This window comes from Capricornis sumatraensis, chromosome 15 (genome assembly GCF_032405125.1).
Source record: "Capricornis sumatraensis isolate serow.1 chromosome 15, serow.2, whole genome shotgun sequence".
NCBI lineage: Eukaryota > Metazoa > Chordata > Mammalia > Artiodactyla > Bovidae > Capricornis > Capricornis sumatraensis.
Genome location: NC_091083.1, coordinates 69,267,588 through 69,287,914, shown reverse-complemented (window position 1 = coordinate 69,287,914; position 20,327 = coordinate 69,267,588). Strand labels below are relative to the sequence as shown.

Below are 20,327 nucleotides of genomic sequence, written 5' to 3'. Positions count from 1 at the left end.
GTCTTATCCGACTCTGTGCGACCCCATAGACGGCAGCCCACCAGGCTCCCCAGTCCTGGGGATTCTCCAGGCAAGAACACTGGAGTGGGTTGCCATTTCCTTCTCCAATGCATGAAAGAGAACAGTGAAAGTAAAGTCACTCAGTCGCGTCCTACTCCTAGCGACCCCATGAACTGCAGCCTACCAGGCTCCTCCGTCCATGGGATTTTCCAGGCAAGAGTACTGGAGTAGGTTGCCATTGCCTTCTACTTAGAAGCTAAAAAAAAGTTTTATTCTAAAAGGGAATTGAGATGTTCGTATCTAATAATGAGTTCGAAATAACCATTTCTTGAGTAAATTGCAGCTGTTATCCATGCTGAACTCAGTGTGATACTGGGTGTCCTATGCCTGAATAGAATTTACTGTGAATTTTTTGTTAGAATTAGTAGCCTTTCAGAGGATGTATATCAGATTAGCTTCAGAGAAGTCACTGGATTAGCTTTGTAAAAGATATTTAACAAGTAGTAGTACCTAATCCTTCTAGCTCGGGCTATATCTGTTATCTTCTCCTATCATGAATGTAAAGTTCTAGCATGTTTCCCACTGCTCTGACCCCAGTGGTTCTTATTTATTTCTTGACCAACTAGGCCAGAAACAAAGGGATGGAATGCAGAAAATGAGTTTGTTATAAAATGAATCACTGGTGGCTTTGGAGTCAACTTTATCTCTCTGTCAGATTAGTGTATTGGATAGTTAAAATTAATTTTAAAGCTCTAATTTGTAAATTTTTTTCCCTCTCAAAAGATATTTTGATGTAAAGAATGCCTTACTCTTTTATTTTTTCTCCTGAATGTTTAGATTTAAAGCCTTAGTTCACACAGAATAGTCTAGTTTAGGAATATCACAGTAAGGTTACCAATTCTTAAAATAACAAAACAGAATGCTTTTTGGATGATCAGAAATCATTTTAGAATCTTTCAGGACCTTTGGGTCATTTTCATTAGTATCAGTTCATATAAAGACTGTATATAAACGATTAAACTGAACTGAATTTACATTGAACTGAATTTACTCTGATATGTTTAAAAACAACTTGACAGAGACAGACAAATACTACACGATCTCATTTATATGTGGAATCTAAAAAACAAACTCATAAATACAAGGAACAGGTTAGTCGTTGCTAAGGGCGAGGGAGTGGGTGAAATGGATGGATGAAGGGAGTCAAAAGGTACAAATTGGAAGATATAAAATAAGTAAATCATGGGGCTATAATGTATAGCATGGTAACTGTAGTTAATAACACCATATTGCATATTGAAAGTTGCTAACAGGATCTTTAAAGTTTTTATCACAAGAAAAGAAATTATAACTATGTGGTGATGGATTTTGACTTATTGTGGTGATCTTTTCACAGTATGTGTGAATAGTGAATCATGTTGTACACCTGAAACTAATAATGTTTTATGTCAGTTATACCTCAGTAAACATCAACAGTAAAATCCGGTGTCTCATTTACTTAACATTCCTTTCATGTGCTCATAAAAACAATGTTTAGAATATAGAGGAATTTTTAAAATGATTTTGCTCTCAGACTCATTTTTGAAGTCAAACATTTTAGTGTATTATTGACATTTTAGGCTTTCTAGCCATTTTACCTGAACCAAAAAAAGAGAGAGACTTCTGATTTCTTAAAAAGTTATATATTTATAGTGGTCATAATGCTCATAAATCAAGCCATTTAGTTTTAGTATTTATCGCTTTACATAGTTCACAGGATAGATAGAATAGCACAAAGCATCTTTTTCCCAAAAATTGTTTAGGGTAGTTTTACAAAGATAATTTTGTTTTAATATATTTTCTGTAGCCACAGCAGTGAACTGATACTGTAAAATAGGTATTTTATGTAATTTAATGCATCAGCAGCCTTAGGTGTTTATTAATTTTGACCTAAAAGCCCATCTTCATGGTAGGACATAAATTTGAGAAATTATTTACTTGTTTTTTTACATCAATGTGCTATCTTTCATCTTAGGTCTATCATTTGGCAAGTGTACGCTTACGTGATTTATGTTTAAAACTGGATGTTTCAAATGAGTTAAGAAGGAAGATATGGACATGTTTTGAATTCACTTTAGTTCACTGCCCTGATCTGATGAAAGACAGACATTTGGATCAGCTCCTCCTTTGTGCCTTTTACATCATGGCAAAGGTAATGTATTAGTGGGGGAGGCTCCCTGCTGTAGTTACCTGTATTTGAAGCATGAGGTGAAAATCTGTTGCACTCATTAGTTTACCTTAAGTGCTATAAGCCAGCTGTGCACCTTCATTAATTAGGTAGTAAATTCCAGCTAATGCAGTTACAGGCCATTTGTAGTAAGTGGTTCACCACATTATTAATAGAGAACCATTTCCATCTCCACCCCTGTAACACCTCTAATCTTATACTTTAAAGTAATCATTCTAGATCGTTACATTTTAAGTGAGTAACAGAGACCCAGAGCTGAAAGTAACTTGGCTAAAATTATACAATTAGTGACAGCCTGTGGTCTCCTGATTGATAATTTGATGTAAAATAGCTTCAATACTATATTCCTTTTTAGTGATTTATTCCATTACCTCAGAAGAGCATTTTACTTTCTAGTTGCTACAACATGTTTTAAGTCATAAAATGGCATATCTTACTTGGTTTTAAAAATTCTAATGTGTCTGAAACATTCATCTGTAACTTTGGTCTTGATCATATTGGCCACAGATCCTAGCAGATGAGCATGTTACAACCTAATTTTTCAGCTTCTTGAGGCAAAGGACATGTTTTCGAACTCATTTGTGACTTCCTTTTCACATTGCCTCTTTAAAATCTCTATACAAAATATATATTAATAAATATTGTTAATTAACCTTTTTTAAAGTTATTGCTATTTTTTAATTATTTACTTTAAGGATACCAGAACTCTAAAAACCAGCCATGGGTTTATAATTTAGAGAGTTAATTTCCTTCTATGGTTAAAATTTTTATGCATTTATTCCGCAACCAGTAAATAAATATAGCACAAAAGACCACAGTTATTCCCCTTTTATAGTCACATGCTACATTGGCATCCATACCAATAATCCTTTACATTTGTATTACTCTTTCCACTTTTAAAACCACACCTATATGCATATTTCATTTATTTTACCATTCTAAGAATCTCCAGGGAATTCCCCAGGAGTCCAGTGGTTGGAACTCTATGCTTTCACTGCTGAGGGCATGGGTTTAATCCCTGGTGGGAACTGAGATTCTGTAAGATACACAGCAAGGCCGAAAAAAAGGAAAGAATCTCCAAAGTCCGAACACTAACAAAAACCCAAAGTTGTCCCAGAACTGATAATACCGCTGGGTTTCCCAGCAGAAGCAAACTGCTTTGAGGCATGAAACACTCAACCCTTAAGCCATTCAGTATTCACATAAGTAAAACCCTTACTAAAGTAGAACTAAAAAATCAAAAATTATAAAACATTCAAGGAAATGAACCAATATGAGTATGTCAACAGATAAAATTTAGAGCAGGTTAGATATTGAAATTTTTACGTAATGAAATTATTGACTTCAAAGTAGGCAGTTAATATGTTTAAAAGGATTCAGTGTATAAAATAAAATTCATCTTATGAATAAAGACCAAGTTACTTTAAAAAGGACCCAAAATTTTTTAAAAAAATTTTAAGTAAATAAAAAGGACCCAAAGATGTCAAAAAGAACTGAAGGAAACTTGGGATGGAAACCCAGTGAAACTTGGATGGAAACAAAATTCCAACCCAAAAAGACTCAATAGATTAGAATAGAGATCTGTGGAAATGAAAAAGCAATGTATCACACAGAGATAGAAAATACAAAAAAATCAAGAGACAGAGTTGCAAAACATTTTTTTCTTGTTCCCTTTTTTTTTCTCTTGTGATTTGATGACTAACTTTAGTGTTGTGTTTCATTTCCTTTTTCTTTTTGTTTATCTATTGTAGATTTTTACTTTGTGGTTACCGTGAGGATTTGCTATAGCAATCTACGTAGAAACAAGATTTGTTTTAAGTTGCTGATCTTTTCAAGTGCATTTCCAATATCCTGCATTCGTATTCTCTCCTCATAATTGCTGGTTTTGATATCATATTTGTGTATGGATGATTTCCTACCTTTCGTGTGTGTTTGCCTTTATGAGTGAACTTTTCCATTTGTAATTTTCTTGTTTCTAGTTGTGGCCTTTTCTACTTAGAGAAGTTCCTTTAGCATTTGTTGCAAAGCTGGTCTGGTGGTGCTGAGTTCTCTTAGCTTTTGCTTGTCCATAAAACTTTTGATTTCTCTGTCAAATCTGAATGAGAGTCTTACTGGGTAGAGTATTCTTGATTGTAGGTTCTTGCCTTTCATCAGTTTAAATGTATCATGCCACTTCCTTCTGGCCTGTAGAGTTTCTGCTAAGAAATCAGCTGATAAACTCATAGTTCCGTTGTATGTTGTCATTTTTCTCCTGTTGCTTTTAATATTTTTTTCTTGGTCTTATTCTTGTCAATTTGATTACTGTGTGTGTCTCGGCATGTTCCTTCTTGGATTTATCCTGCCTGGCACTCTGCAATTCCTGGACTTGAGTGAATGTTTCCTTTCCCATGTTAGGAAAGTTTTTCAGCTATTATCTATCTCTTTGAACTTTTTTTTAGATCCTTCCTCTCTTCTCTTCTCCTTCTGAGACCACCCTTATAATGTGGAATGCTGATGTGTTTAATGTCCCAGATGTCTCTTAGACTGTCTTCATTTCTTTTCTCTCTTTTTAAATTCTCTTCCACAGCAGTGATTCCCACTGTTTTGTCTTCAGGTCACTTATCTGCCCTTCTGCCTCAGTGTTCTGCTAGTGTATTTTTCATTTCAGTATTTTATTGTTTATCTCTGTTCTTTAGTTCTTCTAGGTCTTCGTTAAACGTTTCTTGCATCATCTTGATCCTTGCCTCCATTCTTTCTCTGAGATCCTTGATGATCTTCAGTATCATTATTCTGAATTCCTTTTTATGGAAGGTTGCCTGTATCCACTTTTAAATAAGTACTTAAAAACTAATAAAACTTAAAACTACAGGAGAGTCAGCAGATCTGAGTTTTCTTATGTTCTTTTTTATAAAGAAAGGCATTTTGTGGTTAAAAAAAATAAATACATTTTCAGTAGAGTTATACCATAACAATCTTAGTCCTTTTGATTAATGAAACTATCAGCTGAGTTCCCACAGGCCACAAAGCCTGAACTTTTAAGGTAGTAGAAATCATAAATGGTAGTGGTTTTTAGTTATGGAGTGGCCTGGGGTTAATAGCTTTCTGCAAGGCTGCCCTCAATGCCAACTGGTAATTGAAATTTTTGTTTAGAGCCATTTTTCTTTTAAAAGCAATTGATGAATGAGGTTTTTATTTTCTTTAGGTAACAAAAGAAGAAAGAACTTTTCAAGAAATAATGAAAAGTTATAGGAATCAGCCCCAAGCTAATAGTCACGTGAGTTACATTATTTTTCCTCCTGTCCCAAAATAGATTTGTACTGTTTCCCTGCTGATAAGTCATATAAAAGATAAACTTCTTTTCTAGGTTTACTATAGATATTTTGGTTTTATGGATACCATTAAACTTGAGACAGTTTTAATCAAAAAACAGTTTCAATAGAAGCCAAAAATCTTGCTGTTTCTGACTAATCTACATATTTGCATGTACTTCTCACACATTGTCTTTTTCCATGTGTCCATTTGTTGAGTGGGGATGTTTTTCACTAATGAATCTAATGAAAAATATTTATAATAATAATATTCTTTAATTATATGAGATTTGATTCTCTGATGATATTTAAATCCAGTGAAATTTGAGGATAATATTAAGTCTAGTTTCTTTTTTCCATTTGGTAAGAATCTTAATGTTTGTATCTTTGAATTTGAGTAGATGACAGTCATTTTTTATATAATAGCTCTGGTAAGAATTCTATACAACATTTCAGTCATGGAAATATAAAATGTTAGCTTAATGGCCTGGCACATAGTAAGCATTTAATAACTATTAGCTCTACATGATTTTTATTGTTGTTCTGAAGAACACAGGATTAGTTTACTGTAAGGCTTTGGCCATTCAACAGCCTGATTGCTCTAAAGGAACATATTGGCCTCCTCTCTGGCCCCAGTGATCTGCCACCTTAGACTAGAAGAGAGAAATAGTAGCTGAGATAACCCTGGCCCCAGTACTAGTAGCCATACACTTCTGTAGGAGAGCCCCACAGATAGTTTCACTTCTTTACTGAAGCCCCAAATACACTGCTAGCAATATAGAGATACTAGAAGAGCCAAACATAGGCATTTCTTATATCCTGTGATAGACTAGAAGAGGCCTAGTTTCTGGGCCTCTTTAGAAAAATCGCTCAGGAACAGAGCTTAGAGAGGTTCAGAACATCCCTAAGTTCATTAAGGTAAAGTTAATGTGGGTCAAAATTGGGTCAGGGGATTTCCCTCATGATTCAGTGGTTAAGAATCCACCTTCCAATGTAGGGGAGATGGGTTTGATCCCTGGCAGGAGAATTCATATCCCACATGCCATGGGGCAGCTAAGCCCATGCACCACAAGTAGAGAGCCCATAATCCGCAACTAGTGAGCCACGCACTCTAGAGCCCATGCTTTGCACCAAAAGAAGTCCTGACACGCCGCAGCTGAGAAGGCCAGCATGCCACAACAAAGACCCAGCACAGCCAGAAAAAATCATGCCACAACTTCCTAAAAATTCTCTCAATACCATTATCCATAGGATAAGGGAGAATGGATGATGCTTTTCAGTTACCCTGGAGGTTGAAAACAGTTTAGGGGCAGGGAGGGGAACACATTTTCATGTGGCCACCTGAAAAGACTTGGCATGGGATTGGAACAGGAAAGCAAGCCCCAGAGAGATCAAATGAGTCTCTTGTAAGAAAAGGAAGAAGGAATAGGCTCATATCTTCTAAGTAGCTTTTAATTGGCAAAACTTGCTCATCAGTGTTTAGTTGCTGCTTACTTAATTCTTCTAATTTGTAACCTCCTAAATGGCATATTTCAGTTCGTAGGCTCTGCTTTAGTAGCTCCTCTTCTAAGGTGTTTGCAGTAATCTACAGGCTTAAAGCTCAACATTCAGAAAACTTAGATCGTGGCATCCGGTCCCATCACTTCATGGGAAATAGATGCGGAAACAGTGGAAACAGTTGCAGACTTTATTTTGGGGGGCTCCAAAATCACTGCAGATGGAGATTGCAGCCATGAAATCAAAAGACGCTTACTCCTTGGAAGGAAAGTTATGACCAACCTAGATAGCATATTAAAAAGCAGAGACATTACTTTGCCAACAAAGGTCCGTCCAGTCAAGGCTTTGGTTTTTCCAGTGGTCCTGTATGGATGCGAGAGTTGGACTGTGAAGAAAGCTGAGTGCCAAAGAATTGATGCCTTTGAACTGTGGTTTTGGAGAAGACTCTTGAGAGTCCCTTGGACTGCAAGGAGATCCAACCAGTCCATTCTAAAGGAGATCAGTCCTGGTTCTTTATGATGCTAAAGCTGAAACTCCAGTACTTTGGCCACCTCATGAGAAGAGTTAACTCATTGGAAAAGACTCTGATGCTGGGAGGGATTGGAGGCAGGAGGAGAAGGGGATGACAGAGGATGAGATGGCTGGATGGCATCACCGACTTGATGGACGTGAGTTTGAGTGAACTCCGGGAGATGGTGCTGGACAGGGAGGCCTGGCGTGCTGCAATTCATGGGATCACGAAGAGTCGGACACAACAGAGCAACTGAACTGAACTGAATAACATCTTGCCCTTAATTATCACCCATACAGACAAATACTTTTTAATTGGCTTGATATCTTGCTCTTCTTATTTTGGTTTTGCTTAAAGTGTGCCTGTTTGTGACTCAACAGTCCTTTATTTCCCTTATGACCTATAGGTCTATAGAAGTGTACTATTGAAAAGTATTCCAAGAGAAGTTGTGGCATACAATAAAAACCTGAATGGTGATTTTGAAATGACAGATTGTGGTAAGTTGCCCAATTTAGCATTCTATATGTAGTACACCTTTGGTTATATATTTGGTTACATACTACAGTGGATGTCTTGGAGTTACTTATGTAGGTGGAGTGGATAATGCATGTGTGTTTTGAGAAGAAACAAGTGACTTTGAAATAAGTATGGGTCAGGTACCTCCCTCCACAGAGATTGTATATAGAAACTATTAATTTGTCCTCTGTTTAATTGTGTTTTAGAAGTTTCCTAGTATACTTATACACATTAATATTATATATATTTGTACACATTTATTGTGTAAAAGACACAATAAAATTCAAAACTAAATCTGAATGACAGGAAAAGTAAGACAGCTGTCAGTGATCTGCCCGGGGAGACAAGGAAATGTCCTGTTCATTAATAAGTGTATTAGATATTCCGCCACCATCAGCAAGGTCACCATCATGACCTTGTTGCACCATCATGCTAAGACTTAAGACTCTAGTAATTTTTTTTTAAAGAAAGAAGAATCAAATATTTGGTATTCATATGTTGATAAATTATGAAAAGATCTCTTCTGCCCATATCCTTTTTCTTATCTCATCTTTCCATTATTTAATGTAGATATATGTGTGCATGTGTATATAGGTACTGTAACTTATTTAATTCCTCAATGTGAGGCATTTAGGTTGTTCTAATTATATACAGCTTTGTGAGGAACATCATTGTAAGTTGATCTTTGGTCCACATCCTTAGAGTAAATTCTTAAAGAAAATTGACTGGGTCAGAGACATTTTTTAAATTGCCCAAATATCCATAATCATTATGATGTCTACTGGGATCTTACATTTTAAGGTCTTAATGAAAAAATGCTTTAATAATAATGTCCTAGAATCTGATCCCATTTAAGGCCACACAGGCCAAATTCAATTCTTTTTGTATAGATATAGGCTACACATCTCTTCAAGAAAACTGGAGATACCAAGGGAACATTTCTCGTAAGGATGGGCATGATAAAGGACAGAAATGGTAAGGACCTAACAGAAGCAGAAGAGATTAAAAAGAGGTGGCAAGAATACCCAGAAGAACTATACAAAAAATCTTAATGACCTGGATAACCACGATGGTATGGTCACTCACTAGAGCCAGACATCCCTGGAGTATGAAATCAAGTGGGCCTTAGGAAACACTGTATTAATATGAACAAAGCAGGTGGAAATGACGAAATTCCAGCTGAGCTGTTTAAAACCCTAAAAGATGATGCTATTAAAGTGCTGCACTGAATATGTCAGCAAATTTGGAAAACTCAGCAGTGGCCACAGGACTGGAAATGATCAGTTTTCATTCCATCCCAAAGAGAGGGATTGTCAAAGAATGTTCAAACTACAGTACAGTTGTGCTCACTTTACATGTTAGCCCGGTTATGCTCAAAATCCTTAAACTAGACTTCAGTACATGAACCAAGAACTTCCAGATGTTCAAGCTGGGCTTAAAAGAGGCAGAGAAACCAGAGATCAAATTGCCAACATTTGTTGGATTATGGAGAAAGCAAGGGAGTTCCCGAAAAACTTCTACTTCATTGACTGTACTCAGGCCTTTGACTACGTGGATCACAACAAACTGGAAAATTCTTAAAAGAAATGGATGGAACTACTAGACCAACTTACCTGTCTCCTGAGAAACATGTATGTGGGTCAAGAAGCAACAGAACTGGACATGAAACAACTGGTTCAAAAATAAAAAGTAGTAGGACAAGACTGTATATTGTCATCCTGCTTACTTAACTTGTATGCAGAGTATGTCATGCAAAATGCTGGGCTGGATGAAGCACAAGCTGGAATCAAGACTGTCGGGAGAAATACCGACAATCTCAGATATGCAGATGATACCACTCTAATGGCAGAAAACAAAGAGGAACTAAAGAGCCTCTTGATGCAGGTGAAAGAGGAGAGTGAAAAAGCCGGCTTAAAACTCAATATTAAAAGCAAACTAAGATCATGGACCCAGATTGTTTTGGCAATTATGGGTCTTTTATAGTTTCGTATACGTTTTAGAATTATTTGTTCTAGTTCTGTGGAAAATGTCATGGGTAATTTGATAGGGATTGCATTAAGTCTATAGATTGTTTTGGGTAGCATGCCATTTTAACAATATTCTTCTGGTACAAAAGCATGGGATATCTTTCCACTTCTTTGAATCATCTTCAGTTTCCTTTATGAATGTTGTATAATTCTCAGTATATAAGTCTCTCACTTCCTTGATGAGGTCTATTCTTAAGTTTTTTGTTGTTCAGTTTTTTTTTTTTTGATACAATTTTGAAAGGGATTGTTGGATTATATTCCCTGTCTGATATTTCATTGTTGGTGTAAAGAAATGCACCTGCCAATCTGCTTATTTTAAGTACTTCTAATTTCCCTCAACATAGACTGAGTTTTAGGATTAGGCGTGCTTAATAAATGACCACTGTTTTCATCAAAAAAAACCTACTTCTGATGTCAAGTATGTTAATTATCGAAGCATTGGTCTTCGATTGAGATATGCCTAATAGAAGAAACCCTATTTATAGTAGCCACCTGTGGAGAAAGAGCTTCCTTATTAAAACACCAACTGGATACTCGGCCTGTGCATTCATTATCATGTTAACAGAGCACCCCAGACTAGGATTCTTGATTAGAACACTTGAGAGATCCAGATTATAGCTTAGTCTAAGTGATGCAAACATAATGCTCAAGTAAATTGAAAACTTTACAATATTTCCTCTGAGGCTTGGCTTAAGAATTTTTTTTTTAAAAAGATGCATATGTGGTGGTTCATAAAAGGTCTTCTCACAGTAAGGCCTTAGTAAGTAGTAGTTATTATTATTTTGTTTATAAGGAGTATAAAATATATTTTATTAATGAGTATGGCTCTTTAAATGTCTTTTTTTAAAAGCTAATTTTTCTAAGGCTATATTCCTTACATAAAATCCTTTAAATGTTGAAAACTAGGTCAGACACACAAAAACAGTTAAGTCCTCTCAAGTGACAAAAGTTCTGTTTCCATAGGAGATATATAAGACTGATAACTACAAATTGATAATTAAGTGACTTTATTCACATTAGAATTATTTTATGGTCACCAGATAGACAGCCAAATGTGGGTAGAGCAGATTCTCTTTTTAGATTGTCTGTGTAAACAAGGTTTCCTTGGTTTTAGATTACAACGAATGCCTTTTAGAGCTTATGAGAAACTGCCAAAATGGTCTAAAAGCACTGTAGTTTTAAATTGGTGTGTGCTCGGTGACTTCTGCATAACTGGAGCTCAAGGGCACCGCAGCCTACACAGTTTTACAGTGAGGAGCAAAAGAGGATAAGGAGGAACGTGGTAGGAGAAATACACAACAAATACCAAATGCTTGCTTCAGGGAAGTGCTGCAGCGCTGGTCAAGCCCATCACATCTCAACATGACCCTTGAATTTATAAATAAATTCTGATCTTTCTTACTTTCATCCTAAAATAATTTTGCTTCTTTACTTTCTCCAGTTTCAGATGGTAAAAACTCACTGTATATGTTTCTTCTCAGACTGAAGACTAAGGACTATATGCAAAGAAATCAGCATCAGTCACTTGAGCAGCTCCTCTGGGAGTGAAGGATGGGGTTTCATTAATACGTGCATTCTAGACAATTTAGGTGTGCTCATCCTCTGAAACCAGTTCCCCTGAGAAATGCATATCTACTGTGCTCTCAATCTCTTTTCCCCTGAATGCAATTATATTGTCCTGGGATATGAAACTAACCACGTATTATGGTTGCATTTGTTGGCCACCTGCAGCCCTGGAATAATTTGCATTCTCCCTTCCCACTTTTCATTTTAGATCCTTTGAAAATTCTGAAGTCAGAGATCCAGGATAAAAATTTTAGCGTGTTTCTCCAGAGTTCTGCAGATAATATCTCCTTTTTTCTAAGAGCTTCTCTCATTCACTGATCGTTTTTTTATAAAACCACATTTTAATTGCTTGACAGTGTTATATGATAATTCAGAAAAGACATTCTTCTTATTCATGAGAACAGTAGGGAAAATTATGAATCCATATATAGTTCATTGGTTCATTTCACAAATATATACCATGTGCCTAAAATTGTATTAGGCAGAGATCCCTTCTACCTTGTGAGGGATAAGTTTTGTCTGCTAATGTATATGGTGTAAGATGGTAACCAGGCCTACTGAGGCTTTAATTTCTCAGTGCCAAAGTCCTTAAAGAGGTGAGAATGTAGAAATCTTTTTCCAGCTTAAAGGATAACTGACATCTTGTTTTCTGTTCTGAAATGAAAAAATACTAAATAGCTAAATAATGTTCTTGTTTATGAAGAACTAAAGACCTTTTAGAACTAACACTTTTCATTATAGGGGACTGGAATGCAAAAGTAGGAAGTCAGGAAACACCTGAAGTAACAGGTGTTTGGCCTTGGAGTACAGAATGAAGCAGGGCAAAGGCTAATAGAGTTTTGCCAAGAGAAAGCATTGGTCATAGCAAACACCCTCTTCCAACAACACAAGAGAAGACTTTACACATGGACATCACCATATGGCCAGCACCGAAATCAGATTGATTATATTCTTTGCAGCCAAAGATGGAGAAGCTCTATACAGTCAGCAAAAACAAGACCAGGAGCTGACTGTGGCTCAGATCATGAACTCCTTATTGTCAAATTCAGACTTAAATTGAAGAAAGTTGGGAAAACCACTAAACCATCCAGGTATGACCTAAATCAAATCCCTTATGATTATACAGTGGAAGTGACAAATAGATTTAAGGGACTAGATCTCATAGACAGAGTGCCTGATGAACTATGGACAGAGGTTCATGACATTGTATAGGAGACAAGGATCAAGACCATCCCCAAGAAAAAGAAATGCAAAAAAGCAAAATGGCTGTCTGAGGAGGCCTTACAAATAGCTGTGAAAAGAAGAGAGGCGAAAAGCAAAGGAGAAAAGGAAAGATATACCCATTTGAATGCAGAGTTCCAAAGAATAGCAAGGAGAGATAAGAAAGCCTTTCTCAGCGATCAGTGCAAAGAAATAGAGGAAAACAATAGAATGGGAAAGACTAGAGATCTCTTCAAGAAAATTAGAGATACCAAGGAAACATTTCATGCAAGATGGGCTCAATAAAGGACAGAAATGGTATGGACCTAACAGAAGCAGAAGATATTGAGAAGAGGTGGCGAGAATACACAGAAGAACTGGACAAAAAAGATCTTCACGACCCGGTTAATCACGATGGTGTGATCACTCACCTAGAGCCAGACATCCTGGAATGTGAAGTCAAGTGGGCCTTAGGAAGCATCACTACAAACAAAGCTAGTGGAGGTGATGGAATTCCAAGTGAGCTATTTCAAATCCTAAAAGATGATGCTGTGAAAGTGTTGCACTCAATATGTCAGCAAATTTGGAAAACTCAGCAGTGGCCACAGGACTGGAAAAGGTCCATATTCATTCCAATCCCAAAGAAAAGAAATGCCAAAGAATGCTCAAACTACTGCACAATTGCTCTCATCTCACACCAAGGGAGCCTGGTGGGCTTCCATCTATGGGGTAGCACAGAGTCAGACACAACTGAAGCGATTTAGTAGCAGCAGCAGCAGCTGTAACTAAGCCAATGTTTACTATCTTGGAACAGTGTCCCTCAGGATGGTAGCAAGTTTCATGGAGAAGAGGGATTGTGCATAGAAAGTTTGAGAAGTATGAAATTAAAGTGAACATATTTTTTTTCTAATTGCAAAACTTCTGTAAGCCTTTATTATAGTAACGTGTTCTGAATTCCTAAGAGAAGGCTATAATATGCAGCATTTTTTCACCTTACTGATCACATAGCTTTTTCTGCCTTACTAAGATCCTTCAAAAATAATAGGAGTAAAAAAGACATCCAAATGGGGACCGAGATTCCCCAGGGAGATTCCCTGTGGGCTGCCTGACCCTTGGACCATGTCAGGATTTTTTTATTTTGCTAAGGTAGAAGCATAGTAGTAGTAGTAGTGTTAGTTGCTCAGTTGTGTCCAACTCTTTGTGATCCCATGGACTCTACCCCGCCAGGCTCCTCTGTCCATGGGATTCTCCAGGCAAGAATACTGGACGAGAGGATATTCTCACCCAGAGATTGAACCTGGGTCTCCTGCATTGCAGGCTCTTTCTTTACTGTTTGAGCTACAGGGAAAATCAAAGTGGAAACATGCTTCTACTCATATTCTCAATGTTTGCAGGCCAGTGTTATTGAGAATGAGACGTTTTTTTCACATGCTGAATTCTTTTTAATTGCCAGTAGTTTTCTTAGCTATGTACAAGAAGCTCAGTTTAGGTAAACTTCAACCCAGAGCTAGGTGGTTCTTGTCAGTACAAGTAGAAGATGTTTTGTAATTCTCTTCCCCCAGAAAAAAGAATAGGATAAAGTTCTGCCTGGTGTCACAAGCTACCCTAGAGTTACACTAAAAAATAATGAAAGCACCCTGGGGCAAGCTATAATTTTATAGCTGAGGATGATACCTATAGACAGCATTAAGTTCCTGTTATGCATGAAAAAATAAGGCTTTTTGAACACTTGTCACCTGCCATGTATTTGCAGAAAAGTAAACATAAGCAATTCACTGTGCTTCTTCCTTAACCTTTGAGGATACACTTTACCTTTTAGAGTCTTTCCACTTTTTCCAAACAGCCAGTAAGAATATCTGCAGTCCCTTTTGTTATCTGAAGCTCAGGATTTGCCACCGTTACCCATATTCTGAAGCTCATTTGAGGTAAATTTCAACCCAGGGCTGGTGCCCCTCTGAGAGTCACCAGTGACAGTGGGTTCAAAGGTGTGCTTGTGAAAACATTCTTGCTGAAGTGATATCTAGAGAATAGAGTACCAACTTAAGTTAATATGTTTGTGTTTCTCAAGTTTCCAATTTAATTTATCCATAATATAGGTAGATTTCTGAACTTTTCTAAAAATAGTCATGTCTTACATAAATATTTAGGTTTATTTGATTTTTTTCGCTTTTATACTGTAGAGAGAGTTGTGTTTCAGATCCCCAAATTATAGATTAAGGTAAACCTATCACAACACTGAATTCTTTTAACAGACTTGGAAGATGCTACAAAAACACCTGACTGCTCCAGTGGACCAGTGAAAGAGGAAAGAGGTGATCTTATCAAATTTTACAATACAATATATGTAGGAAGAGTGAAGTCATTTGCATTGAAATATGACTTATCAAATCAGGATCATGTGGTACGTTTTTTATTTTACTACTTTATTAATATCTGTTCTTATAATTGGTTTACTATGAGATTATTTTGGTAGATAAGTATTTCCAAGTTAAAGCCTTACCGATACATTTTACAGGAGAAAACATGCTAGTGATTAATTAGAGTGATTAAGGCTGTGATAAAACAGACTAGAGAAAATTATGGAAATTTCATCCATACTGTGATCATACGTTGCTAGAAATTATGGATGCATATGGGCAAAGAGTCAATGGGAACATGGAAAAATGAAAACAGTTCTGGTTCTTTTTTCCCTTGTTTTTGATTTCTATTATTATATTTCTGAGAGAAATGTTTTTATCAAGATAAAGAGAAAAGGAAATAAATAGGCTTGAATCAATAATAGAAATAACACTAAGAAATTTTTATGCCGTATATAGATTTGACAGTACCAGCAGGCCTTTAGAAGTATTATCAGTGTATAAGCTGACGTTGGTTCCCAGAAGAGCAGACTTCAGTTATAAGAAAGAGGAACCAAGTAGAAGCTGCATTCAGGCAGTAGCTATATATGTGTCTGTGTCTCTACATTTCTCTCCTTGTCCCTTTCAGTGAATATGAGCTGACTGTCCTCAGAGGCCATGACTACTTATTCTTCTCCCTCAGTTCCACACATCCCCCCACCATGTGCTATACTGTGACTATCTCTAACATCAGCTAATTGGGAAAAAAAGAAAACTAGTTTTCCTAGCTTCAAGTGAAGATGATGAATGAAATACTAATTAAGGAGTCATCCCCATTTATGCTTGGAATAGAACATTGTATAGATTATTAAAAGTGCAGTTCCTTCTCACTTTATCTCTGAGTCCTTTGCATTTCGGTATATAAAGTCTTACACTTTATATTAGTAACTCAGTCAGTAAAAGAATCTCCCTGCAATGCAGGAGATGGGAATTTGGTCCTTGGGTTGGAAAGATCCCCTGGAGAAGGAAATGGCAAGCCACTCCAGTATTCTTGCCTGGGAAATCCAATGGACAGAGGAGCCTGGGGGCTATAGTACTTGGGGTTGAAAGAGTTAGACATAGTGACTAAAGCACCGGGCAGAAAGTCTTAACCATTTTATTAAGAGATTTGTTCCTTGTTGGACTCTTCTTGCTGGCCCACAGAATACTCTGCCTCTCTTATTCTCTGCACTACTAATCTGGTTGTGGGTATATATGTGTGGACTCTTAAGACTCTTGAGACACCTTTGGTGATCAAAGGTGCACGGAGATCAAACCAGTCAACCCTAAAGGAAATCAACCCTGAATATTCATTGGAAGGACTGATGCTGAAGCTGAAGCTCTGATAACATTGGCCACCTGATGTGAGGAGCCAACTTATTGGAAAAGACCCTGATGCTGCAAAAGATTGAGGGCAAGAGGGGAAGGGGAAGACAGGATGAGATGGTTAACTAGCATCACTGACTCCATGGACATGAATTTGAGCAAACACCATGAGATAGTGAAGGACAGGAAACCTGACACTGCAGTCCATGGGGTCACACAGAGTCAGACACAACTTAGCACCTAAACAACAACAGTGTGTGTGTGGAGAGAGATCCTTATTGCAAGTGTTAGGATATAAGTTATTCTTTGCCTCACTTTCTGAGCATGGACATGAAGTTCCTAAGCTGTTGGCTTACTGCTTCTGGTGTCTTACACAGAATCCTTCAGGATTTCCTGAAAGATCCAGAAAAATAAATTTGAATTTATCCATTAGTAATTGTTGAAAAACAAGGGTTAATGAATCATTTTTAAATTTGTTTACAGCCATAATAAGTTCTTATGGTATAGTTCAGTTCAGTTCAGTTCATTCGCTCAGTCGTGTCCAACTCTGCGACCCCATGAATCACAGCATGCCAGGCCTCCCTCCCTGTCCATCACCAACTCCCGGAGTTTACCCAGACTTATGTCCATCAAGTCGGTGATGGCATCCAGCCATCTCATCCTCTGTCGTCCCCTTCTCCTCCTGCCCCCAATCCCTCCCAGCATCAGGGTCTTTTGCAATGAGTCAACTCTTCACATGAGGTAGCCAAAGTATTAGACTTCTAATTAGGAGATACCAATAAGAATAAAAACATGGTACAGGGAAAAAAAGTTCCATGTTGATACTTTACCCTTACGGGGAGAAGGGGAGTGTAGAATAAAAAATATGGTGGAATTCAAAAAAAGAAAAACTTTCATCTGATATAAGCTTTGGTGGTGGTTTATTCATTAAGTCGTGTCTGACTCTTGTGACCCTGTGGACTGTAGACTGCCAGGCTCCTCTGCCCATGGGATTCTCCAGGCAAGAATACTGGAGTGGGTTGCCATTTCCTTCTCCAGGGGATCTTCCCGACTCAGGGATGGAACCCGGTCTCCTGGATTGTAGACAGATTCTTTACCAACTGAGCTATGAGGGAAGCCCTATAAAAGCTTTACTTTTATGTTATTTCAGATGGAAGCTCCACCACTCTCCCCTTTTCCACATATTAAGCAACAGCCAGGCTCCCCACGCCGCATTTCCCAGCAGCACTCCATTTATGTGTCCCCACACAAGAATGGGTCGGGCCTTACACCAAGGAGTGCTCTGCTGTATAAATTCAACGGCAGCCCTTCTAAGGTAACGTGCTCCCAAACTTTACTCTAAAACGGCAATATCCGTGTTAAAAATTGGATTTCAGATTTCCAGTTAGTAATCTTCAATCATACCCCATTTTTTTTGCAAAGTTACTACAGATAAATACGAACTCTTACTGTTGCAAGTTTCCTGTGATCAAGAACAGTGTATCCAGTTGAGGGAGTTTAATCTGTTATGACTGACATGGTATTGGGGGAGTTTGCACAAAGAGCACAGTGTTTCCCTGCTCAGGCACCATCTTGAAAAGGACCAGTAAGGCAGCACCTGCAAGTGGTCAGATATGGGGACACTCTGTAAAGAAAGACCTTGGAAGGGAAAGTTCATTTGGTGGATGGCGCCTGGGATAGGGAAAAGTCTGAAAGCAGAGGCCTCTTCTGACTTAGACAGCTCTGTGGTCACCTCCATCTTTAGTCCCATTAATGATGATGATCCAATGGGGACATGATTGCTTTTTTCAGGTATTCAAGGACTATCAAGTAGATGTGTTCATTGTATCTCCAAAAGCCAGAATGACTACCAACTAGGAGTAGTGGGATAGGTTGTAACTCAGTCCAAACACGTGGCAGCTCCTGAACTCATTAGTTTCTTAACTCGTTTAGATCCACAGCATTGGTTACATTCCTGCCATACTTAGCAAATAAAGTTTACTGAGATATACCTCACAGACTTGCATTTCCCCTTCATAGCAGCTGATTTCATATAAGGACTTCTAGAAGAAATTCTTGGATAAAATCAGAAATGGGTCTAATTGAATTCTAAGGCAGTAATTTCAGAATCATAGGTCAGAATCTAGGGAGCTTGTTGAACACAGATTCTTGTCCCATAGACTTATTGAATCACAAAGCTTTAGCAGGCAGATTCCCTAGACAGCGCTGATGCACAGTGTTCAGGAACAACTTCTCAAAGGCTGTTTTGCAGTAAGACCAGCAACATCAGCATCACCTAGGAGCATGTTAGAAATGCAGAATCTCAGGCCTCACACCAACTCTACTGAATCTGAATCTGTGTATTATCATTCCCGAGGTGATTAGTAAGCACAGTAAAGTTTGAAAAGCAGTGCTTCAGAAAAAAGACCTCAAACTTGATGGAAGTTTGTTTGATTTATCAGAATCACCTGGAGGTCTTGATAAACTAGAGATCGCTGGTTCCAATACCTAGAATGTCTGATTCAGTCAGTGTAGGGTGAGACTTAAGAATTTGCATTCCTAATAAGCTCCTAAATGCTCTGCTGCTTGTGGTCTGATGTCCGCATTTTTAAAACTATTGCTATAATGTAAATCCAATTTTTATAATCACCTGAACAGGTTAATTCTAATCACCCTTATTAAGTTCAACTAGATTCAAAAAAATAATCTCTTCCTCAGTGTTTAGCTTTAGATAGAGGATAAAGGGTAGGAAAAAGCAGTTAGCTTAGTTCTTTGCTGCTGTTTCCCTCCTTTCCCCTTTTACTCACACATATCCTCTATTTTTGCACAGAGTTTGAAAGATATCAACAACATGATAAGGCAAGGTGAGCAGAGAACCAAGAAGCGAGCAATAACCATTGATGGTGATGCAGAATCACCTGCCAAACGCCTCTGTCAAGAAAATGATGATGTTTTACTTAAACGACTACAGGATGTTGTCAGTGAAAGAGCAAACCACTAGTGCCCGTCTCATTTCTGTGATAAAAGCACTTTTCAGGTTGTTTTGCAGGAAGTTGGGCCTCTGTCTTTCAAAACAATCAACCCTAAAGGTAGTAAACATCACTGAGTTACAAGAAAAGTTACACCAAAGTTAAGTGGATTTTTTTTTAACTTTTATCCAAAATGTAGTTGACAGATATATTTTGAGTTGGATTGTAAAGGAATGTTTTTAAGTGCACTTAAAACGGAATATTTTTAAGTGCACTTAAAAAGGAATGGTTTTAAGTGCCTTTTAAGCATATTAATAGTCATAGAGTTGTTAAAATATTTGTTCTCTGAGTTTTTCAGACAAAGTAAGGAGAAACCTTATAATTTTTAAGCTCACTTTTTAAAATAATCAAATGTCCTCTCCTTCTGGGCTTTGTCATAAGAGGGTGAATAATCTTTTTGGTAGGTATGCTTTGAGATGTTTGTGCTCCCAGTTTAATATTGAGTAGAGGTTGGGTTCCATGGCATCTAGGCCAGAGGATGGTGTATGAGCCTGTCTCTGACCCAGTGTGCTAACTCCACATCCAGGTGCCACTGTGGGTTGTCCAGAGGCTTCTCATGCCCTTCCTCTCCTTAAGCAGAAGCATGTTTGTGCTTAAACCCCGCACTACCCCACTCCTTGCTTTCCAACCTTAAGCCCTCTTAGCCTGGTGTCACAACCTAATAAAAGAGCTACTTGCTCCTTTTTAAAACTATTATCACTTTGTTTTCCAAACCATTAACTTAATTATATATGATTATATCATATAGCTCTCAAAATAGGAAACTGCTTCTCAGGCCAGTAGAGTA

At 37.5% G+C, this 20,327-nt stretch overlaps 1 protein-coding gene across 1 annotated transcript in view; it reads left to right on the top strand.

The window, feature by feature from the left end:
* Window positions 1-19,512, top strand: part of RBL1 (RB transcriptional corepressor like 1) — a 65,042-nt gene extending 45,530 nt beyond the window's left edge. The window contains exons 17-22 of the mRNA XM_068987326.1: window positions 2,015-2,191; window positions 5,409-5,480; window positions 7,929-8,019; window positions 15,084-15,232; window positions 17,683-17,847; window positions 19,342-19,512. Coding sequence (XP_068843427.1) covers window positions 2,015-2,191; window positions 5,409-5,480; window positions 7,929-8,019; window positions 15,084-15,232; window positions 17,683-17,847; window positions 19,342-19,512 — 825 coding nt within the window. The remainder of the gene's footprint in view (window positions 1-2,014; window positions 2,192-5,408; window positions 5,481-7,928; window positions 8,020-15,083; window positions 15,233-17,682; window positions 17,848-19,341) is intronic.
* The last annotated feature ends 815 nt before the right edge of the window (window positions 19,513-20,327 follow it).